This window comes from Talpa europaea, assembly GCF_964194135.1.
Source record: "Talpa europaea genome assembly, chromosome: 8".
Classification (NCBI taxonomy): Eukaryota; Metazoa; Chordata; class Mammalia; order Eulipotyphla; family Talpidae; genus Talpa; species Talpa europaea.
The window spans coordinates 32,633,491-32,657,101 of NC_140075.1; the positions used below are offsets into that span (position 1 = coordinate 32,633,491).

At 52.0% G+C, this 23,611-nt stretch overlaps 1 protein-coding gene across 2 annotated transcripts in view; it reads right to left on the reverse strand.

Annotated features, from left to right (window-relative positions):
• Window positions 1-4,924: 4,924 nt before the first annotated feature.
• Window positions 4,925-23,611, reverse strand: part of PLA2G4E (phospholipase A2 group IVE) — a gene marked incomplete at both ends in the record, with an annotated part of 59,725 nt that continues 41,038 nt past the window's right edge. For both annotated transcript variants that reach the window (XM_084240603.1, XM_084240604.1), the window contains 15 exons: window positions 4,925-5,145; window positions 5,545-5,728; window positions 6,942-7,108; window positions 7,927-8,130; window positions 8,737-8,844; window positions 10,196-10,333; window positions 10,864-10,978; window positions 13,499-13,721; window positions 17,187-17,323; window positions 18,510-18,645; window positions 20,484-20,521; window positions 20,800-20,883; window positions 20,983-21,128; window positions 22,285-22,348; window positions 23,182-23,224. In XM_084240603.1, coding sequence (XP_084096729.1) covers window positions 4,925-5,145; window positions 5,545-5,728; window positions 6,942-7,108; window positions 7,927-8,130; window positions 8,737-8,844; window positions 10,196-10,333; window positions 10,864-10,978; window positions 13,499-13,721; window positions 17,187-17,323; window positions 18,510-18,645; window positions 20,484-20,521; window positions 20,800-20,883; window positions 20,983-21,128; window positions 22,285-22,348; window positions 23,182-23,224 — 2,008 coding nt within the window. The remainder of the gene's footprint in view (window positions 5,146-5,544; window positions 5,729-6,941; window positions 7,109-7,926; window positions 8,131-8,736; window positions 8,845-10,195; window positions 10,334-10,863; window positions 10,979-13,498; window positions 13,722-17,186; window positions 17,324-18,509; window positions 18,646-20,483; window positions 20,522-20,799; window positions 20,884-20,982; window positions 21,129-22,284; window positions 22,349-23,181; window positions 23,225-23,611) is intronic.

Consider the following 23,611-nt stretch of genomic DNA (forward strand, 5'->3'; position numbering starts at 1 on the left):
AAACCAATATATTGAAATATACCAAAGTACTAAGACCCTAAGTCACTTTATGCAATATATGTCCTTTAATCTATTTAATAACGAAAACAAGTGGCAGATCCATTAATTGCCAAAACCTCTAAGTAATGATGAGTATAAAAGATTTTTTGAGAAATTCTGCAATAACTGTACTGCAATAGAAAAACATCTATAATTCCTACTGCTGATGAGGTCACTGCAAAAAAAAAAAAAAAAAAAAAGATGTCAATTTTCCAGAAACTGATAGATACAGTGCAATCCCAGGAAATTTTTATTTTTGTAGAAATTGACTAGTCGATTCCAAAAATTCATATGCAAATGCACAGGACCTTGAATGGCCAAAACGGTTTGGAAAAATAACAATGTTAGAGGACTTAAACTAATTTCAAGACTGACTTGTAAATGCTTCTGCCAACAGAATGCTGTGGAAATGAGGTTGTGTGACTTCTGAGTGAAGCAACAGGCCGGCCACACAGCTGCTACTGTGTGACATTCTCTCCCTTGGGGCCCTGAGGGGCCATTTAAGGAAACTATCCCAAGACCACCATGCTGGCAAGGCCACAGGAAGGAGGTCTGAAGGGCAGTCCTGACTGGGCCTGTTCTTCCGCCTCAGTCTTTCGGCCTAGGCACGTGAGTGAAAGAGCCATCTCAAAAGTGGATCCCTCTACCCCAGCTGTTCTCAACCACCGTCATCTGAGTTTTCTTCAGCAGTTGAAGTCATGTGAGCTGAGGCCCCACACATGGGGTGGATAAACATTGCCCTTATGTCCTTTGCAAATTCTTGAATCTGTGGGCATAATCAAATGGTGCTTATGTTATGCCATTCTGTTTGGGGAGGTTTTGTTGCTCAGCGATAACTGAAACGGCTGGCATTTCTTATTTTCTTATTAAGATAAAAGTTTAGTTCGTTCAGAGAAAAGAAAGCTAGGTAGACTAGGGCTGGGCTGGTGTCTTCATAGTCAGCAGCAACCCAGCGCCTTTATCCTCCCTGCTGCTGGAAATGTGGACATGATGGGTGGATCTCCAGCAACTGCACTGGGCCAGAAGGCAAACTTGAGGATGGTAGAAGTAAAAGCTGAAAGGAACCTGGGTCCCAGATAAGCAATAGAGAAATAAACATCTTCTATCTTGTTTAAGTCACTATATTAGATATTTTGGGTTTATAAAGTGAAAATAATGACAACTGGTACAGAATTTGAATATGTGAATCTATAATTCAGGAAACTGGCTTGAATAGAACTAAAGGTTGACAGTTTTCAAAACAGAAGCAAGAGTTGAAGTCCTGGGTGTGGACGACATGCTAAAGGGCTTCCCCAGTGGTGCAGCGGGTTGAGCATATCGCTGTGAAGCTGTCTGCAGCCGCTACAGCAACATGGGTTTGATCCCGGCCTGCCCGGGAGATTCCCACATGGCGTAGCAGACTTCCGCTGTCACACCCGCTGCTCCCCTCAGCAGTGTATTTCGGTGTATTTCAGTGTATTTCGTCTGCCTGTTCTGCTCCCCGCTGTCTCTGGTGAATCCTCTCACCCTCCCATGCCTCTGGCCTGTGCCCCAGCTCTTGTATAAAAATAAATAAATCTTAAAAAAAAAAAAAAAGGTGAACACAGCAAGAAGAGAGGAGGGCTAAGTGGAAAATCTGAAGGGATACTAGTACTTGAATGAGAGTTGGGGGGCACCAAGTGGGTGAGACCAGAGAGGGGACATGAACGTGGGAAGGAATCCAGGACAAGGGGTCCTGTAAACCTTCCCTCTTGGGCTGCGTTCATGGCCCCTCCCATGTGCCCCTCCTCTACATACCTAATAGGAACTTTCTCTTCATACTGCAAGGCTCTGTTTCCACACAGGCTTCCTACATGGGACCAGAAGGAAACTCTCTGAAGCATAGGGTCAACTGTTAATCTTTTTTATTTTTCCAGTGCCCCCAACACTGACTGGCATGGAGTGAGAAGGCAATAAATGTGTGCAGGCAGAACTGAATTGAACTGCTGTTGGCAAGGAAGTCATGGGAAGGGAGGGTTTCAGGAAGGAGGGAGTGGTCTGCAGTGCCAAGGGCTGAGAACAATCAAGTAAGATAAGGCCTGTAAAGGACAGTGCCATTTGGCTCAGTGTATTTGGCAATTAGGTGGACACTGGTGACCTTGGGAAGAAGTGTTTTCATGGAGACCTAGGGGCAGAAAACATCTGTTGTGGGACAGGGGACTGGCCTGTGCGGCAGGGTGGTATGCTGGGTGCTCTCTTAGGAAGAGAAGGGGAGACAAGGAGCAAGGCATCCTGGGGGTGGGGAGGATTTATTTTTTCTATATAATCATGTGACGGGTAGAGAGCAGGGGATCTGGGGAGGGAGCCTGCTCCAGGACACACTGCCCTCTCCTTTCTGAGTTGATGACACTTGTCCTTATCTCTTGTGTGGCCCTTCCTCATTACCTGCTCCGTGACATAGCAGGCGTCATTTTAGAAACTATATCATGATTTAACTTGTCCAGTCTGCATGAAAATCTCCCCCCTCAACTTCAAATCTAGTTCCTGGGAAGCAGAGGCCACGCACCTCTATGACCTCTGTGCACCTAGTGGGTGCTCGGCGGATGGGGCTGCCCTTCCTTCCTCTTAAGCCTTGCTTCCTGAAAACCAGCTGAGCTGCAGACAGCTGGGCAGCAGGAAGTGGTGCTCCACCGGTGGATGCCATGGCTTCATAAAAACAGAGCACCGAGTGCCCATCCCAAGAAGATGGCAACCCCTGCAGGGGGAAGGAGGCCTGGGAGAGGAGGCCCTCTCTGGTGGGGAGTGGAGGGGTGGGTGAGAAGGGGTGTGTGTGTGTGTGTGTGTGTGTGTGTAGAAATCCCAGCAGGGATGAGGACAGGAGTTAAGCATGCTTTGCAGCATCAGATCATGAAAGCTTATGAATAAACAGCATTTACCCATAAGTCCATTTTATTGTGTGGTCAAATCATACAATGACTTTATTAGCCTCATTTCACATCCTTAATGAATCCAAGGCGTGGCTGCCCTGAGCTTACAACAAACAGGTCTTGCCACATTCACTCTGATCATTTAAGAAGAGCCTGTTGGTTGCTGATGGAAAGAAAAGATGCCAAAGTGAAGGCGGCTGCTATGGTGGAAGTGAAGGGTGACGTCCCAGGTTAGCACTATCTGGGCAGGGATCAGCTTGCTCTGATTAAAAGTTGAATTCATATTTAAAAATTACAGGCACCTTGGCTCTCCCTGCTGCCCAGCAGCAGCAGAGATGGGGCAGCTGACCCAAGCAGGGAGGAGAACAGTCTCATGAGCAATTTTCAGAAAAGAACAAAGGATCCCAGGGGACAGGTGGGGTCCACCACCTGCCCCCTCAAGACAAAAGCTCATGTTATAGTTAGCTCAAGGGAGCCGAGTGCGCCACACATTCCTAGCTTACAGGAGAGCGTGGCCTCCTGTAAAGTGGGAGGCATCAGTCCATGCCTCTCACTTGCATACACACAAGAATCACCAGGGAGGAGGCGGCAGCGAGGAGCTGGGAATCTCCTTAAAATGCAAATTCTGGTCAGTCTAGCTGGGGTGGGGCCTGAGATGCCGCTGTCTAACTAGTTCCCGAAACTCTTGCAGTAGCAAGAGCATAAACCGGAGGCAGTGTTTCTAAACTTCTGACACCTGTCGCCACTTCTCCTCACAACCAAAGTGCTGCCTCAGGAGGTGGGTGGCCCAGAAAAGGGGTCACGTCGTCGAGGTTTGCCGGGCATCACGGGACCACACATTTTCTGGTCTCATTCCATCAGCCTGGGCATCTTAAGAGCTTAGGTCACACATTTCTTTAGTCCCCAACCAGGACAAAATACACAGTGGGAACCCCACTACTTGGGCTTCTCTGTATCCCCGGTTTCATTGGGAAACCATCTCCAAGGATGGGTTCCTTCCCAGAGGTAAAGGAGTCCTTTCATTTTCTAAGGGTGACACCCTGAGAGCTGGGAGGCGCTGGCCACGGTGTTCACCAGCTGAATAAGAGGAATTCCATTTCAAAATAAATAATCCCATCTGGACACCAGAGAGGAGGGAGGTGAGTGAACTGAGAAGTGCTCCTGGAGCGGGTTTGTGGTTGAGCATGGGCATCTGGGAGGTGGGGGTATGTGCCTGGCTCCAGGCACCTGCCTGCATGCACCTGCCTGCGCTGCACCCCACAGCCCTGCCTTGCCCGGCATCTCCTCGGAGCTAGATGTTCAGAAGGGGCTGCCTGGTCTGGATCCCCAGTCCTGGGGCTCTGGTGGCTGGAGCGTAGCTGCCAAAACCCTTTGGCTTTGTTGTTGAAGAGACCAGACTGTCTCTATCTCTAGTGCTTCATCTAGATCTTCTAGCATCGTGCCTTTACAAATACCCTGATTCATAAAAATAAAAACCGCGAAACAGAATTGCCTATAAAAATCACGTGATACAATTGCCTTAAATTTAAAAAGGGTTTTTCATTGAACCCAGATTGCTTCTCAGGTCCTCCTGTGCATTTCCCAACGCCCTCCACAGGAGGAGGCAGAGAGGAGGTAGGAGGGAGGGCTCTGAGCTGCCTTGAAACCCAAGGTTTCTGGGAAACCAGCCTCGTTCTCTGGCCACATTTACAGTCTCCACACTTAAGGCATACGTAGGAGCCTGTGGCTAGTGGATGCCCTGCCCTGCAGGGAAAGGTTTGAAAACATCCTGGTGGGGCATAAAACCCCATATACATCCAAATGCATCCCCTTGTGACTTTCTTTTGTCTTTCTCTGTCTCCCTGAACTTCAAAAAAATTTAATTTTTGGTAGAAAGCCCAGGTTAGCCCGCCTGCACCTCTTGCCAGAGAGAGTGGAGCTGGCTGTGCAGGCCTCAGCCCTGAGGGCTCTGTGCCTCTGACGGCAGAAGCAGACACAGAATCACCAAAGTTTCCTGGGACTTAGGGGGGACACTGGCTCTTTAGGCGTTTCTTCTTCTCCACCACCAGACGCAAGGCCTGAAGGAGCTTATCCTTGTTATTCAGGATGTTATACTCAGAGAGTTTCACCAGCTTGTCGAAGGCAGCCTCTGTGTACGTCAGCTCCTTGGTGGCATAGGGAGTTTTGGGGCCATAAATGTCAACCTGGCCCTGCTCCATCTCCTCGGGGCTCCGCTCCACACCTGGAAGGAGAAAATCTTGCTCTAGACTCTTGTTACCTTAGGTTGTAATAGACTGTAGGTGTTGTATCTCTTCCTGGGGCCGTCCCTGCACACACACCTGCACGAAAACATGCACACGTGTGCACACATGCATGCACACTTGTCCCTGGCACCAACACACCGGCTAGATGTCAATAAATGTTGAATGACTGAAAGAGTAGAGGGTGACAAGGCCAACTCATGGGGAGTGGAGGGCTTGGGAGAGGTGTCTTTTTTTCCTTGCTAAATCAAATGTTGGCTCAGACAGGAGCTGGCCCAGCCTTCCCCATCTGTGCTTCTACAAGACTGCACAAGTCTAAAGACAGGACTCTCAGCCCAAGGCCAGCTGGGAGGTGGGAGCTGAGCTGGGAGGTGGCTTACCTGGGGCCTTGTATTTTTGAAAGGTGTCATTGATGAGTGGGAAGAAAAGCACAGTAGGGGCATCAGACTCCTGGGAGTTCTCCATCAGGTAGCATTCCTTGAGATTATTCTCCTCGTCTTGCAGAGTGTATTCGGGGAAGGGGATGTTCTGCACGGTGCAGTACTCACAGGTTTGTCTCATGGGCTGGAAGAGCACAGTTGGAGAACTTTGAGTATTAGGAGGAGTGAAGGTAGATAAGAAACACCCAGTTCTTAGATCCAGCTTCCTGAATTTCCCAGCTAACCACTCAGGGCTCCAACTGCTTTGCCTATTTGAGCTATTTTTAGAACAAAGCTGGGCCAGGACAAAGGGCCTGAGGCAGTAGGTCGGTGTGTGCCCAACTGTAAGTTCCTTCTCCAAGTAAAATGGACAGAAGTCCCATCACCATTGCTTTGCCCTAACACAGACCTGGGCTGGTGTGGGGGCAGCTTGAGGGTGACTGTTGCTGAGCCGTGTGTAGGCATGACTGGCTAGGCTCCTGTGGGTCATGCGCAGGCTCTGGAAATAAGTGCCACAGGGATGACCAGGCCCTGACCTAAGGAAATAGCCGTGGACTTCGAGTGTCAGAATACCTTTACTCTCCGTGCCACTCTCACGAGCTGTAGGCTCTTAGGCAAGCCACTTACCTGCTCTGTGCCTCAGTTTGCACACCTATCACATGGGAATAAGAGCAGTTGTGCCCTCGACCTCAAAGAGCTGGTGTAATGATTAAGCGAGATCTTGTGCAGGAAAGCACAGTGTCATTCATTTGTAAGCTGAGGTCACCGGCGTCATCCTTATCATGTCCTACCCGCCCCTTCCCTGGCTGCAGGACAGGGCTATATTAAAGGAGACTAAAATCCAGTTTCTTCCCATAAATGACCAGAACTTTTCAAAAGCATATAAATAAAAATAAACAAAAATCTCCACTTTCGGTTCTTTACTATAGTTACATTTCCTGGGGTGGGGAGGTGCAATTATTTTGAAAACAGGACACTACGAGACCTTAACGTAGTACAAAACATTAGAGCCGATGGGGCTCTATTTAGGTTATTTTTTAAAACTCCTTTTTTCGCAGCTGAAGAATTGCCATATATGGCAAATGCTCAGATGCAAGAACAAAATTGGAATTAGCTAAGTGAGTCTACGCAAATCCCCAGCCCCGCGCTTGTGAGGGCCAGCTGGCTGCACCCCCCCCCACCCCAGGTTTGGACTTGTAACCTCAAGTCAGGCACAGCGGCTCAAGTTTCTCTGATGCTCAGCCTCCTGGCCTGCCTGCGGGAACCACGCATTCTCCCCTTTCTGGGTTCCGTGGCGCTCACTCAGTGGCCTGCCTCCCGAGAGGCGCCGGCCGGGCTCCTGTCTCTGCCACACTTGCCTTTGTCTGGGACCCAGCGCAGTAATTGAGGTGGATGATGAGGTCGACTTTCCTCTCGGGTCTGAGGAGGGGCGGGTAGCTGGAGTTGACGAAGAACGCCGTGTCCAGCAGGCACAAGTGGTTCACAGACTGTGTCAGCTGGTTTGGGAAACCGTCCAGCACCGTGTCTGAAAGCCAAGGCTTCTGGTTACCATAGTCCCGGGTGCCCTGATCGCCGCCGTGATCACAGGCACCGGTAGGGAGCGGAGTGCCCTGCCCCGAGCTCCTTCACCTCGGCCTGGGCCTCCAGTCCGCCCCTCTTGGCCAGGGTGCCCCATGAGTGCCGGTGCCCCTCTGGGTGGACTGATGAAGAAGAGCATTATCCTGGGGTTTGAGCAAGTCTTTTAGGGAAAGTGTACAGAAAATCCACTGAGACTCAGCCAAGGAGCATGTGGGGCAGCAGGTGTACCTAAGGTTAGCTGACAAATGAGTGCAGACCCAGGGCCAGCTGCCCTTTCTGTCCCAGACAGTGAGGATGAGGATTGTGAAGCCCTCTGCAGGCTGTGGCCAAAAACCACACCCAAGATGGTGGTTAGTCCACCGCAGCGTCTTAGCAGGGGGGGGAGGAGAGACTGAGTTGAAGCTGCAAGGTCACAGTTTAAGACCTGGCTCTGCCATCTGGAGCTCTTGAGCCAGGCCACCCCTGCCCCACTCCAGGGGCCAGTCACATAAACGGTGTCCCCAGAGCACAACCACAGAATGTCAGCGCCCCAACATCTACATGCTGGGATAGTTATACAGGTTCTGTCTAGAGTTCTCATACAGACTCCACTCATGAAACACACCCAGGGCTCTGCCCCTGTTCAGGACTTGGCCAAGTGTGGAAAGCGCGTGGAGAATTTGCTGCCAAACCCAATGAATATGCCCGTGGAGCTTCCTCTGGCAGCTTTGACATCCACCTCTTCCTCCAAACTGAGGTGGACCCAGGAGCATCAGGTAGGGTTACCTTTCCACTTGGAGAACTCGCTGTTCTGGAGGTACTCGGTGTGCAGCTGCAGCCCCAGCAGGAAGTTGTGGAACTCAGACACAAAGGCCCGGTGCGTGAGGATGGTGCGGAAAGTGTTAGACAGCCAGGAAGCTGGGATCACCACTGTGGTGTCCAGGGCGTTGGCATCACATTTGGGGATCTCAGGCAGGAGTGGCTCGTCTTCTGCAGGGGAGGGGGGGATGGAGGGCAGGTCACAAGAGCTGGGGTCCCCAGTACACCCTGGAAGCACTGCACAGTTGCCTGCAGCCAAGGAGGGGGGCCTGTGAGTGCAGTCCTTGCCTCGCTCTCAAGGCCCTGGCGATGGGGCTAGGAGAACCCAGGTGAGAGACTCAGAACAAGGGCAGGGTAGTGGAGGCCACTGTTTGTACAGACAAGAAAATGAAGAAGGGGGATGATAGGTAAGGTGGGGGGGGGGCCCTGAGAGGATACAGAGTTTTGGGCAACCTTTAACTGTGTGTGTAGATTCCTACCTGCATCAGCTGTCCCAGGCACCATGCAACTCTGCCAGATCTATCACACAGTGGATCCACACCCCCAAGGAGGCCCAGCTGGTCCTGAAACTGGCGGCTGGGCCTGGGCACAGGTGTCTACCTACACTCAGCCTCCCCTCCAGCCAGGAATACCCTCGAACCCCAGTTGCTTCCCATCTCTGTGGGCCATCGGGACAACAGTGAAACATGCGGCAGGTGGACTGGTCCTCAGTTTGGGATCCACCTCTCTCCATCCCACCGTAGCCCAACCAAGAAGGGAAGTCAGGGGGTCACTCACCAATGTCATGCACTCTCTCCCTTGTCCACCTATGGAAAAACTCCTCTGAGGTGTGGCTCAGATTCCAGGCATCAAGCAGGTTCAGGGAAAAGATGCTGCTCCACAAACCTAGGGGGGACAGGCCCAGCTCTGAGCAGCTCTACCCAAGAGCCTGCAGGCCCACCAGAACACACTGCCTCTGCCTTGATGCCCCCTCTAAGACAGGCTGGTCAGCGGGTGGGACCAATTTTGATGCGCTCTCCCTACAGTGCTGCTCGACCGACACAGGTGACTGCACCCCCGTGCCTCTGTTCTCATCTTCCTCAGGGCTGGGAGAGGGTTTACAAGGTACAGTCCCACCTGGGACTGCAGGGTGGCAAGGGTAGGCTTTGAGTACAAGTTTAGATGGCACCCTGACACCAGTTAATGCACTATTTTAGGACAGCACCTGGCTCGTGGTGAGCACTACATAAATGTGATGTTTTCTCTTACTGTTATGATTCAAAATGCAACTTATTAATGTCATTAATGGGTCACATACACTGACCCATTAGGATCACCTCTAAGGTAGGTTTTATTCTTATGCCCAATTTACAGATGTGAAAACTGAGGCCCAGAGGTTGATAATTTGAACAATTCCTCACAGGAACCAGCCTTTAAGCACAAGTGTCATAGTAAACAGAACTATGAACCACATGCCTCAAACAACAGGCGACAGAGGAAGGAGAGGCCCTCTGCAGATGAGGGACTTCTAGGAAAGCTTTGCAGAAGAAATGGGCTAGAGTTTATTCTGGAATGGGTTGAGTCAGTATAGATAGACTGTTCTACCCACAGATAGTCAGTGTAGATAGAAGGCAGTTGTACAGACTGTCTAACAGGGCATAACTATTGCTGAGGCTGTAAGGTGACTGTTTCTACTCTGGCCACCTAATGCTGGAGCAGTTTAGACTCTGAAGGGAAAAGCAGCATGAGTGGACACCAGGGTCAGGTCCCTGCTCTCCGGGCAACTGGCTTCTGGAGGACCAAAGCGTAGGGTCAGAAGTTGGGCCAGTCTTCCCAGAGACTCTGCCTGAGGAAGAGTCACTGTGGCCACTTGGATCCCAGGAGCTGGGAGGGCCCTGGAGGCTGAGGAAATTCCAGAAATTCTCATCTCAGCCTGCCTCTCCCAGGCTAGCTCTGAACAGACTCCAGGGGGACACTGGAGACCAGGACATTGGGACAGTGGCCTCTGGTCCCCAGTGACATGGTGGCTCCTTATCGGGTCCTTCTGGGCCAAAAGTGTGACAGGGAGGCCATTCTTAGGTTTCAGAACCCTCTTGGGATGTGGGGATGTTGGCAGAGGCCACGAGGGTCACAGGCTCGAGGGCTGACCCATATCAGCCCCAGCACCTGAGACAAAATCCTGGGGGAACAAAGCATGCCTCCCTGTCTTTCCTCTAATTCAACCCAGGGGTTGGGGGTCTCCCTAGCCAGGAGTCACCTAGCATGTAGCATATCCGCGACTCCGGGATCCTCTTCATCAGCCGCCCCATGAAGAACTCGGAGCCGAAGAGCTCGCTGGGGATGTAGGCCCCGTACTTCTGCAGGCCCACCTCATAGGGGGAGAATTCGCACCACTCTGCACACAAAACAACAGGGCAGAGGTCAGTCTCCGTCTGGGACAGCCACGCCATCCGCTTAGCCCCTGTACCATCTCCTGACTTCGGGGAGCCTGGGACAGAGGCTACAGTTCCCCTAAGCGGCACACGGGGGCGCCCATAGCTACTTCTGCTCTCCCAGCAGGCTGGCTTTGCACCTGCACGCCTCATTTGCACCTCAAAACTGGATCATCAAGGACCAAAACTGACAGGGCAACAGGGCATGTCTCTAGAGTTCCCACCTCTGGGCAGCTTAAGAAATATGAGGGCACTTTCCTTGTACGACCTTTATTTCTTCTGTCTCATCAACCCCCTGCCTGGAGAAGTCATGGGGTCCTGCCCACCAGCTTTATCCATGAAGTAGAATAGAAGGGGGTAGCAAAGTCAAATTCTTCAGCATTAGCACAGTGTTTGGATGTGGAGGTTAGTAAAGGTATGGTGGTGTCTGTGCTGGGGTGCTGGGTGCCTTTGCCTGCCCTCCTCCCTGGAAATTGCAGGCCACCAGTGTTACCTCTGAAATCCTGGTTGCTTACATCATCCTTGACATTAATGGTGAGGTAGATGGGCAGGGGGTTCTGGCCCCGGCACAAAGCAGCACGTTGCTCGGACAGTTTGCATTCGTTTCTCTGTGAGGAAAAAAAATGGCTTAGGAGAAGAAGCAGACAGGCAGCCTGGGAGAAGAACAGAACAAGAGGACAACCTGGACTCCTGGCGGCCTTAAAATGCACCTGTAGGGCCTCCCCGGTGGCGCAGGGGTTAAAGTCTCATGCCATCCACTGAGGCATGAGTTCGATCCCCGGCCAGGGAGGTGACCCACATGGCGCAGCAGACCTCTCCTGACTTGCCTGCTGCTCCCCTCAGCAGTGTATTTCGGTCAATCTGCCTGTTCTGCTCCCCACTCTGTCTCTGGCGAATCCTCTCACCCCCACACCTCTGGCCTACACCCCGGTTCTTGTATGCATAAATAAATAAAAATAAACCTTTAAAATGCACCTGCAGAACATTCTCAGGACATTCCCCTCCTAACACCCCTTCACCCCCCAACCAGGGGAGCAGGACTGGATCTGCTACTTGGGCTTCCCCCAGAGCACCAGGGTTCTCCTCTCATCTCAAGGATCAGAGGATGAAAAGGCAAGGGTGGAAGAGGCCACCAGCATTTCCCTGTTCATCCCCAGCATCTCCCACCCTACTCAAGCAAGAGCAACTTCACTTTTCTCAACTGCTTTTATGTTGGGTTCCCTCATAAAATTTGTTTGGGAGGGGTAAAAAAAGTTCCTTTTTTTTTTTTTTTAAACAAAGACATGGAAACTTGCACCAGAGGATAGCCACAGTCTCTCTTAGGTCCCAGAGTGCTGTGTGACCAGAGCGGAAGTCCTGTGAACCAGCCCACAGGCCACCTCTCTGTCATTCAAGCTGGTAGACAAAGCCAGTGAATGGCTTTGTGACCCAGGCCTTGCCCCAGGCCAAGCAGCTGTGTGTTGGGTGACCGTCCATGGCCAATCACATGTGAAGGCCATAGAATCTGTGTGAGGTGGCGAACATGTCTGGGGTGGGTCATGTACTCCTGGGTCTCCCTTGAAAGGCAAACAGGGTGTCTGTCATAACTGGGCCCAATGATAAGGGCACTGTGTATCCTGGAAGCAGAGGATGCTGTAGACTCAGGAAGAGGCCAGTCCACCCTCATTGCTGGGCCGGAGTGGAAGAGCAGAGGCCTGACATCAATCCTAGACTTGATTTCCTAGGAACCTGGGCTCTTCTTCACACCAAACCTTGGCAAAGCTCAGACTTCCTCCCCATTAATGGGGAACTATTGTTAGAATTGTTACTACCAGTTAGTGGTGTAATTCCCATCTGACCAGAACAGGCCAGATTTTAACCCCGTCCTGCCTGAATCCAAAAGTCAACACCTCAGCCTCTCAGTCCTGCTTCATCAGGGTGACAGATAAGATGGGGGTGAGCACAAGGGGCAGGGTGGGCTGGGAGCCATCTTCTGTGACTGCCTTCACCCGAATCCCTATGCTGAGCAGTCTCGGGCATGCAGGCGGTACTTTTGTTGAAAGAATATACAAGAGAGTAAATGAGTAAAGACGAGGTTTAAGTCATCCTTGTTTGCTTAAACTGTCTATGTTTTCTGGAAAAGGGGACCTACTAGAAAATAATTAGCTGTCTTTCCTACTTCTGCTGAGTTCTGATTTGAATTTGGAGTTCTTCAGGCACCTTTGGGAGTGGGCAAGATGGACATGGGCCTGGATGGAAGTTCTGTGGGAAGCTCTGCTTTGGGGCTAAGCAGCAGCCAAAGTTGTTTCCTCTTTGGGGGTCTGTGTTTCCTGGGCTCGCCCTGAAGTCCAGGACCATAGCATCCCAGGGGGATCCCAGGGCTCCCTTCTTTCCCCTGCTCCACCCCTCCCCCACCCCCTTCCTTTCATTCCATATGCCTCTCACAGCCCAACACAGGCTCTTCCCTTGGGCAAAAATTGGATCTCGGCATGGGAAGGAGCCTTCTTGGGCCCATTCTCTGTGTGATGGCCTGAGAAGGCGCCAAGCAGACCTCCAGCTACAGGGGGTAGAATTGACAGAACCCCCCACCTCCACCCCACTGTGCTCTGAAATCCAAAACTGAGTTTGTGCTGAGGTCACACTTCCCATTGGGCCACTCCTAGCCCAGGACTGACTGGGGCAGGGATACTGAGGCAGGCACATGCTGGGGGGCACTGGATTGCCCTCACAGCCAATTTGGCTAGAGGATGCGATAAGACCTTGTAGAACCTTCTAGACCAACCACACAGTAGTCTAGCGTGTTCCACCCAGCTTTTCTTCCCTCTTGCCTCCACTTGGGGTCAGACTTGTATCACAGCCTGACAGCTCTCCAGCCTTCACCAGCTCCCTCCCCTTCTCTTACAGGTATCTCAGTACGGCTCTCAGAGGACATGCTGCCTCCCCGGTCTGAACCACCCCAATACCAAGTCTCTGTCATAAGCTAAGGGGATATGAAGACAATCCTACCGCCTTCCTCCATCATGACTTCGGGCACCCCCTGCTTGGTACAGCCCGAGGATGCACCTGCCCAAGGGTACTGCCATGCAAGTCCAGATACCCCCGATGAAGGAAGCGTGCTAGACCTCAGCCAGGGCAGGCTGGGTACCTACCTCATCCCCCAGGCAGGCCTCGATCAGCAGGCCCCAGAAGTCTGTAAAGGTGACCTTGTAGCCTTCCTGGCTGCGCTGCTGGAGCTCTTCCTGGAATTTGCAGAGCTGGTCTGGGAACAGGGCAGGCATCTTGTCCTTGACCACATGCCTCCGAACCTCAAAGATGGTAGGTTCCAGGTTTTTGGAAGACCACTCGGGGTCACTGTATAAGGTAGCCATGGTCCTGGAGAGATAGGTATGGCTGACAGATCTGAGCCAGCCCTGGTGCCATCAATCCCAGATCCTAGCAGAGAGATGGCAGGGAAGTTGTGGGAAGCCCTAGCCTGCCTGGAGAGGCACCCAGAGGGAAAGGACTGAGGTGAAGGGGCTTTGCGGGGGTGAACAGTATTACTTTGCAGGGGTGAACAGTAGTTGCAGCTGTCACCATTTCAGGTACGTGGCATATTGTTTAAGAGTGAGGATTCTGGGGCCTCCCCGGTGGCACAGCAGGTTGAGCGCAGCGCTGTGAAGCTGTCCACAGCCTCTGCAGCGTGGGTTCGATTCCCAACCAGCCAGGGGGGACCTGGCAGACCTCTCCTGTCTCACCCGCTGCTCCCCTCAGCAGTGTTTTCACTCCATCTGCCTGTTCTGCTCCCCACTCTGTCTCTGGTGAATTCTCTCACCCTTCCACACATCTGACCTGTATCCAGCTATTGTATAAATAAAATAAATCTTAAAAAAATTAAAAAAAAAAAAGAGTGAGGATTCTGGGGCCTCCCTGGTGGCGCAGCGGCTTGAGAGTAGCGCTGTGAAGCTGTCCGCAGCCTCTGCAGCGCTGGTTTGCTTCCCGGCCAGCCAAGGAGATACCCATGTGGCGCGGCAGACCTCTCCTGTCTCGCCCACTGCTCCCCTCAGCAGTGTATTTCGGTCCTTCTGCCTGTTCTGCTCCCCACTCTGTCTCTGGTGAATCCTCTCACCCTCCCACACCACTGGCCTGTACCCCAGTGCTTGTATAAATAAATAAATCTTTAAAAAAGAAGAAAAAAAGAATGAGGATTCTTCTGGACCCAAACCTTCCTGGGTTCAATACCAGACTCATTAGCTGTGTGATCCTGGACAAGTTTCTTAACCCACTCTTCACCCTAGTTTCCTCATCTGTGGAATGGGGGTGGATATAAACCTGAGCACATTTATTTTTATGAAATGAAAGCGCCTCACTTAAACCTCAATGTCCAGGCATCCACTTCAAAGGCGGCTCTAGTTCAAACCAGCACACTGCCAGCCAGCCGCACTCCCACATAAGAGCCACACTGCCTAACTCCCCTCTCCCAGCCCCCAAGGCTCCTTGTTTCACAGATCCTGCTTAATTCAAATAACTGATCAGCTGGGGCCCACTTGTCTTTGTCTTTTTCCTTTTTAAATCTTTTTTCCTGCATTTAACTTCCTGTCTTATAATTTTATTCCTCAACAAAGAGTTAAGCCTCCAAACCTTAGATGCTGCCCACCCCCCACCCCCACCATTAGCACCAATAAAAGCAGGACTCCAGGCCCATGTGATCTCCCCTCACCCCCAGGTTCCCCAGGACCTCAATGTGGCCTAGGTATGCTGTGCAGTTTCCAGGGCTTATATGCAATAACCTTCCCTCCGACTCTAGTTTCCTGATGGTTACCGCTGCAGGGCACCTTGCAATCACAGTAACCCCACGGGCCAGTCCAGTCGTTATATTGACTTAAAAGGGAAAAGCGTCTATGAGAAACTCACCATCGGCCCAGGCGAGTGGCCCCAGGCACTTCGAGCATGCTATTAATGCCCTCTTAGCAATAGGCTGAGACAGACACAATATGGGGGAGCTGCGATACTTGTACCTGCCTCACACAGTTACTGTGAAGATTAAATGAGTTGGACCGTGAGTGGTGGAGCCAACATTTGGCTCATTCCAAATCCTGGGCTCCTTTTACTTTGCCTCTTTAATTCTCAAAGTTATGATACACCGACCAAAGATTTACTTCCCCTTCTTCTAACTTTATATGAGGGCAGTGGGAAGGAGAAAAACAAAGATGGAGTCTCCCTCTAGCCCGGCTCTTTGGGGGCTTCCTCTTGGTCTGGACCCAGCTTTTCTCAGTATGATCGGGACAGCAGCCAGGAGGCCCCCGGCCCACAGGGGATGGACCTCGCCCTTGGCTGCACATTCGTGTAACAGTGGCCTTCCTCCACAGGGCTTGTTTCTGACCTGGCATGGTAGGAGTTGGCTAGATTTCTTCCATAAAAATACTCTGCTCTCCATGAGGGTCACTCTATTATGGCTAGACTTTCCAAAAACTTTCAAAATCAATGCAAATGACTGGTTTTCAAAAGTGCTATCCCAGGCCAGGAGGCCCTCCTGCTCCCTTGATGCTCCCCCTAGTCACTCCTCCCACTCCAGCCCAGCAGGAGGCCAGGAGGATACAGGTGCCCAATCCCCAGCCCCAGACTCTGATGGAAGCAGGTTTGTCTCCTTAATCTACTACCATGGACAGCTGTTTAACCTGGAGATTAAGAACATGGACTCGAAGAGCATGGGTTCAAGGCCAGCTGAGTGACCCTGGGCAAGGGTCTATGTCTCTAACTGCAAAATGAGCACGATGACAACATGCCCCTCACAGTTTTCTTGTGGAGAAGGGAGATGGTCCATCAGAAGCAGTTACCCTGTGGCTCGGTATGGAGACAGTGCCGGTAACTGTCAGCTCTTCCTTCTGGCCTTCCTGGGCTCAGACCTCAGGGCCCTGATGCACCAGGAGCCCTTGGTTTTCTTAAGGTAAATTTACACAAATGAACGCTACCCAGAGCTCCTCCCAGATGGGGGGACTTCAGGGGCTAAGGCCTTGGATCATGGGGACCCAAGATCCAAGATGGGCTGCATTAAGACTTAAGTAAAAAGTCATATAAATATAAAAAAAAATTAAAATTATGTGTTATGATTATGTTACCTAAAGACAAGGTAATATTAATATTAAAACTTTTTTCTCAACCTCGAAGTTCATTTTTCTTCTGATCTTCAAAGAAATCAAGGCATTTCTGTGGGCCCCTGTGCACCCCTCTACGCCCTGGGTACTGAGGCTCCTGGGGAGAAGCTGCTCTCCCCAGGCTTCACCTCTGGGGAGAAGACAGCTCACTCTCCTAGCTCAGGAGAGTGAGGAGGTGGGAGCCTGAAGGCATAACCACGTCTTCTCCTACCAGCAAGGCCCTGACAGCCTGAGGGCAGCAGGAGTGGGCAGGCAAGGGCATGGGCTGGCTTGTGGGCAGCCAGGCAGCTAGACCAGCTCCACTTCTTCCCCCTCCCCCAAAGACTCGTGACAGTTCCAGAGAGGATGGCAGGATGGCACAGGCAGAACGGGTCAGCAGCACGAGGGGTTCCCTCACGGTTGGCCACCACGCTCTTGGGTCCTTCTCTAGACCCAGGGAAATAGTCATGTTGGGAACAACCAACATGGGTGATGTAGATACTGTTCCCAGTTACCCAGTACCAGGAGAGCCCATGAGGTCAGTGTTACTGTGACCCTGACCAGAGAAGTGAGGCTGCGTGTCCAAGGTCACACAGCTACAGCTGCTAGAGTTGCCCGGGCTTCATAAGCTGTTCTGACTCAGGACAGGGGGAGCTTCCTAGGGACTCCAGGCAGGCCTGTTCACTGCTTGCGCGGGCTCCACAAGACAGCCACCCCCACTCCTTACCAGGTGGCCCCCGATAGGCCAGTGATATAGCTGGCACAGTCCAGGATGTTCAGCTTCTGCAGCCCGAGCAGGTGGCCATACATGGCGGTCATGGATCTTGTTCCACCCCCTGTGGCCATGATGGCGATCAGTGGTACCTGGGGGCACACAATGGGCTGTCAGGGCCGTGCTGGCAGGAGAAGACTTGGCTTGACAGAGCTTAGAAAGAACGTGGAGGATACAGACAGTGGGCAGTCGGGCAGGGAGAGACCTGTGGGCCACCAGCAGGGACTAGATCGGACATCAAGCCTCAGCGGCTCTGAAGTCTGACACAGGCTTAGTGGAACAGAAAGTTGAACTGATAACCTGGATCTCAATTGACAGGTGATGAAGTTGGGGTTCAGGGGTCTGGGTGACTTGCTCAAGTTCAGCTTGGGTGTGATTCCCTAAGGGTGGCAAATCAACACCTTCTGTAGAGGGATTTGATGCCAGTGCCCGAGGCTCAGGTCTGGTGCCTGAGATGTGCTCAGTTTATGCCATCTGTGTAAGAGCTGGAGTAATGGATTTTTGATGCAGGAAGCAGCAGGGTTGTCACCTTTGGGCTTACATGGGTTTAAGATGCCCTTGGTTGTGCCTCCCTAAAGATGGGGGAGGGAGGAGGGGCTCTCTGCCAAGATTCTGCTGTCTGCATTTGAGTGGGGACTGTATGAGCCCTCCGAGGCCTAGAGCCCCTCGCAGCTTCCTCAGTCCCCACTGGCACCTGGGGGCCACCTCAGAAGTTGGGTTCTCACAGGGAGTACCAGGCCTCAGTGCACGTCAGGGAGGCCACAAAGCTCTCACCAAGGCACTGTGAAGAGGCTGGCTCTGTGAGTAGCGGAAGCTGCTTCTCTCCAGCATCTGACTGCTATTCTTTAGGGGTAGGGAGAGGGTGGCACATTTAGGGGAGGGGAGATTGAAGAATGAAGGGCCTAGAGCCTTTGGGTGGAGGTAGGGGGGCATAAGAGGAGGAGGAGCCCCAGATGTTTTCCTAGCTGGGGCAAAGAGGCCATGTTGTCCACATATAAGTCCTCATCGGCCACTTCGGGATCTGTTAGTGCACAGGGAGAAGCTGGGGCTCCTCCCCTGACTCTGCCCTCCTCTCGCGTCCCCTCGTGATCTCACAACTGAATGACATTCAGCACAGCCCTCACCTGGGCACCAGGTACCTCAGCGGTAAAAGCAACGGGGAGGGTGTGCTGAGGCTGTCCTGGGCGGGGAAGGCCAGGAGGTGGCTGGCCGGGCACGGTGTTGGAAGGACAAGCTCAGCCCAGGGCAGGCACGGGACACAGACCTCTGCTTACCCACCTCGTCCTCCTGCAGGTCCTCCTCCAGCTGCAACACCTGCTTGAGAGCCTCGGCCACCACCACCTTCCGCTTCTGCAGGAACTCCAGCTCCGCCTGGCACAGGCTGAAGCCTAGCCGCACGTCCAGGGGCTGTGAACTGTGGAGACAGAGGACCTTGGCTCAGAGGACCTGTACACTCCACCTCTGTGGAGGAAACACAGCTCTGGGTCAGCTGGACCTCGGCTTCTGTGATCTTGAGCCTCACTGTCTCATCTGTAAAATGGGGCTAATTGTGTTTAACTTCCAGTACGGTCTTTAGCACTTACTGGGACTGCAGATGTAAAGTTTCCCTACGACCAAGTCTTAGCTGGCCTACTCTCAGCAGGTACTCAAAAAAAAAATTAGGGACTCATTGAACCCTCTGCCTCCTTAGCAAGATCTGAAAAGCCCAGAAAGGCAAAAGTTAAAGTCTTCCAGACACTTTCCATATGGCCTGTGACCAGCACAGGGGACAAGGGGCCCTGAGCTCCTCTGGCTGATGCCCTGGACTAGACTCTACAGTAAGGGCTGTTCTGAGCTGGGGAAATAAGGACCCTGCTCCTGTGGAGCCCAGTCTTTGGTAAGCTCTTCCTGCTCCTGGAATAAAAATCATCCTGTGTGTTCATGCAACTGATAAAACCTCTTTGCATCCCTGATCTCACCTTGCACCCCCACAGGTCTGCCCCTACTCCCCATCCCCCATAGGTGGGGCAGGAGCCGTCACAACATGCTCAACTTGCCTTCTGTTTATCATACCCCTGCCCTGAACAAGTCCAGGCTCCTGGCATCTGAGACTCTACCTGATCTACAGCCTCACCTCCTGCTACTTTCTGAAAGGGTCTGTCAGCTCTGAGAGTCCAGGACTTTCCTAGACTGAGGTTTTGTGCAGGTCCTTGCCTTTACCAGAAGCTTCCTCCCTCTGTGCATCCACATTCTTTGCATCCTGAGACCCAATCCCCTAGTGGCTCCAGGTGAACAGACCTGAACAATTTCCAACCTCAGGCCCTAACAAGGCCACATCTCCTTGAAAGCAGAGCCTGGGAGCTTGCCTATCAACTTCCCTCCATGTTTAGCATCAGCAGACACTGCTGTGAGGAAATAACTTTCCTTGGCTTTCAAAGGAATGAATGATAAAATAATAGTAATAACATTAGCTGATTTTGCTGAGCTCCCACTTGTCAGGCAGATCCCTAAGTACTCCGTGGGTATTATCTCACTGATGCTCAAAGCTCCCCAGTGATGGACAGTATTCTTGGTATTGCTCCAATTTAGAGGTGAGAAAAATGGAGACTTGGGTTAAATAACTTGTCAAATTGTACATGGAAAGTATGGCCAGTTGATTTTTGACAAGGGTGCTAACGTAATTCAAAGAGGAAACACACTGGGACATCTGGATATCTGTATGCCAGAGAATGAAGCTGGGCCTCTAGTTCACTCCATATATGTGTATTAACTCAAAAGCGATGACCTAAATGTCTGAGCTAAAATGCTAGAACTCTTAGAAGAATATGGGAGTAAATCTCCATGACCTTGGATTAGGCAATGATCCTTCAAACTGACACCAAAAGAACAAGTGACTGAGGGAAAAATGTGGATACACTGGACTTCACCCAAAGTTAAAACATCTGTGCTCCAAAGGACACCATTAAGCATGTGAAAAGACACCATTAAGCATGTGAAAAGACAGATTGAGAGAAAATTCCGGCAAGTCATATCTCTGATAAGGAACTTGTATCCAGAATATACAAAGAACTCTTACAACTTAATAACAAAAGCCAAATAACCCCTTGCAAATTATCTGAACAAACATTTCTCCAAAGAAGAATTACAAGTGGCCAAGAAGCCCATGAGATGCTTATCATTAGCCATCAGGAAAGGGCGATCAAAACCACAGATGCTATTTCGTACCCCATAGGATGAATAACTCAGAGGGACAGACAAAAGAGGCTACTTTACCAGGGTGTAGACGTCATCTGTAATTCACAGTTCTCATTCTGGGAGAGAAAGATGAGAAATTCAGGGACTGACAACTTGGAGCTGAGTGGTCCCACATGTTCTAGCCCCAACCCCTCTTCTGGAAGCTCCCCACCATCCTCAGCTCAGCCTCAGCCCATTTGCTTTGGCTCCACTCTGTAGCTCAGCATTCTCCTACCCCACAGGACTCCTCTATTCTGCCTGAGACATGCCTTCCCCACCCCCCAGCCATTAACTCCTGCCACAGGAGCTGCAGGCTAAGCTGAGCAGGGGCCCCTTTCTAGATCCAGGCCCTTACCACAGGCAAGGTCACTGCCTGGCCCTCAGGGAGGCAATCGAGGGGCTGGCAGACAGGGTCATTCTTGTGCGCACAGCAGCAAAGCTGGAAGGATGGGGGGGTTCTGTGAGAGGGGGTGAGGGTCTCCTCTGGCAACCCGCTTGCCCCAGGGCCCTATGCCACCCCGCAGTCACTGCCTTGTACCCCACAGCTCCATTGCTGCTTGGGCATCTCCACGTGCATCTGGGGCTGGAAATACTTGGGGTAGTGGAAGCAGGCAGGGTTTGGGCAGTGCGAGACGCGCTGGGTGTGCTCAAAAGACTCCTTCACCGTCACCAGGAGATCCTTCACTGGAAAAGACGACAAGAGGCTGAGACCCCCCCCAGAAGCCTCTCACTCCCCACACCCAGCGTGGTCCATAAAAAGCATAGTTGGAGGTACCCAGGACAGAACCACCCAGGTGACTGGTTAAAATGCCCCAGAGAGTCTCAATCTCTAGGGCAGGGCGTGCCCAGAAATCTACCTTTTAACAAGGCTTTGTGATGCTGACAAATGAGGTCTCCAGAAAGCCCTCAGAGATTCTGAGTCCTCTGGACCAGTCCTCCTAGGTTCTGCTTTTCCAGGAGGGACCCCAAAGTCAACCTCCTGCACACTGCAAGCAGGCCCGCACCATGCTGCCTCTGGGGAGGGGCCTCTTCTCGCCTCCCACCCCCATGCCTGTGGCGGGTGCTGCTGTCCTCCCTGGACAGGGCTGGGGGCCTGCATGGGTGGGACGAGGAGGGGTAGTGATCTGGAGAGCTTGGCCCCCCAATGATAAGACACCAGGGCTCTCCAGGAATTGTCATCTGACTAGAGGAAGGGGGTCAGCGAGAGGGGCCCTGGGCACTTTCAGCTCCTGCTCGTCCCTGGTGCTGACCACCGCATGGGTCCTGGGGAGCCCCGGTCTGCCAGGGGTGTGGCACAGGTAAGTGTGGGTGGAGTGGGCTTGTCAAGCCTCCGAAGCGCAAAGGGTCATGTGTGTGCCCTTTACAGAGCAGTGGGGAGGACAGGGGCTCACCACTGCTGACGGTGAGGTGACCCCAACGAATTTCGAGTTTTGGCTCCTTGACTGAGCCCAGGGCCGTGGGGAGGCTGACTCTGGTGCTGATGGGGTTGGAAGCATCACTGCCCGTGCCCCACAGGTGGAGGCATTAAAAAACTCACTTTTTGGGCCTCCCCTGGTGGTGCAGCAGTTGAGCGTGGGGCTGCGAAGCTGCCCGCAGCCTCTGCAGTACCGGTTCGATCCCCTTGCACCTGAGGAGGGTCCCGCATGGCGCGCAGACCTCTCCTGCCACCCGCTGCTCCCCTCAGCAGTGTACTTCGGTCCTTCTGCCTGCTCTGCTCCCCACTCTGGCTCTGGTGAATTCTCTCACCCTCCCACGCTTCTGACTGTACCCAGTGCTTGTATAAATAAATAAATAAATCTTCAAAAAAAAAAAAAAAACAACCAAAAAAAACCCAACTCACTTTTCCCATGTTTCTTGTGCCTCCTGGATTCTGCTTGAACCTCCAGGCAGGAGACTTGTCGAGACTGAAACAGAGAAAGGAAAGGGCATTCGAGCACCAGCCATTCCCTCGCCTACCAGGCCAGAGGGAGGGGTGATGAACAAGGGGACATATTCAGGCTGTCTGGGGGAGCTTGGTGTGGAGACTGTTTGCTGAACCCAATCAAGACATCATTCTGAGAGGGAGTATTTGAGAATGAAACCATCCTGAAAAATCTAGGCTGTGCGGCCACTGCCTACTCGGAGTTGTGCTCTCAGCCCCAGGGCAGGGATGGAACCTCAGTGGGTTCATCCAAAACCAAAAGAGGGCAACTTCCACTTGGCTTTTGACAATAACTGCCAACAAAACAGCCTTCTAAGAAGCAGAGGGGAGTGACATTCCTTTACTGCAAACTCCCAAAGACTGATGGGGGGGGTGGGGGCATCACCTTAAATCCTGTAGTTTTAGATGCATCTAAATGAATGCACGAAATGGCTGTGCCAACAGCTGAATTATGAAAATCTTTCTAATATTGAACTGTATTTACAGAGAGATTGGAATTGGAGGAAAATGGGACAGACTGATTCTGGCAAGAGGCTGCCTCCTAGTGGGGGATCAGGAGGGTCCAAAGAGGAGGGGCCACGGCTGTGGGCTGGGTGTGGGATGCCAGACCAGGTAATGTCCCACCTACTTTCTCCCCAGGAGCAGAGCCCAGGTGCTGCCCCCGCCCCATCTACACCCACTCTGGTTGATTGCAGTTAGTCTGACTCCTAGGGGGCTCCGGCACAAGGGCCCCAGTCTGCTTTCTCCCAGTCTGTTCCCCCGAGAGCAGCAGCCACTTGCGGCCTCTGAGGTACAAGAGCCTGGAAGGGTCCTTACCACCAGCACGCCATTGGTGATGAGGGCCTCGGGTGCAGAGGGACTGAAAAACAAAATGGGAAACCTGGTCAGTCCTGTCATCTTGATCGATGTCTCACGAGGGGGCAAAGAGCCTAAATAGTGTCAGTAGTGAAATGGCAGAGCCTTCTTGGTCTTTAAGAAAATTATTGGCTCAGGAAACTTTAGAGGTAGAGATTTTCAAAGAGAAAACTGGTAAACATTTTTAAGTAACACATCCGGGAGGAAGAAAGAAGATGCGTATGCTAGAAGGAGCAGGAAGAGTTCCCTTTTTCCCTTAAGAGGACAACTGTTCTTTATGTCCAATCAGATGCAACTGCCTGGAGTTACGAGGATAGATAGGTCACATGAAAGTCCAGAGCCCATCTACCTCGAGCATGTATAAACTGTTCTGCTAACAAAACTACTGCTT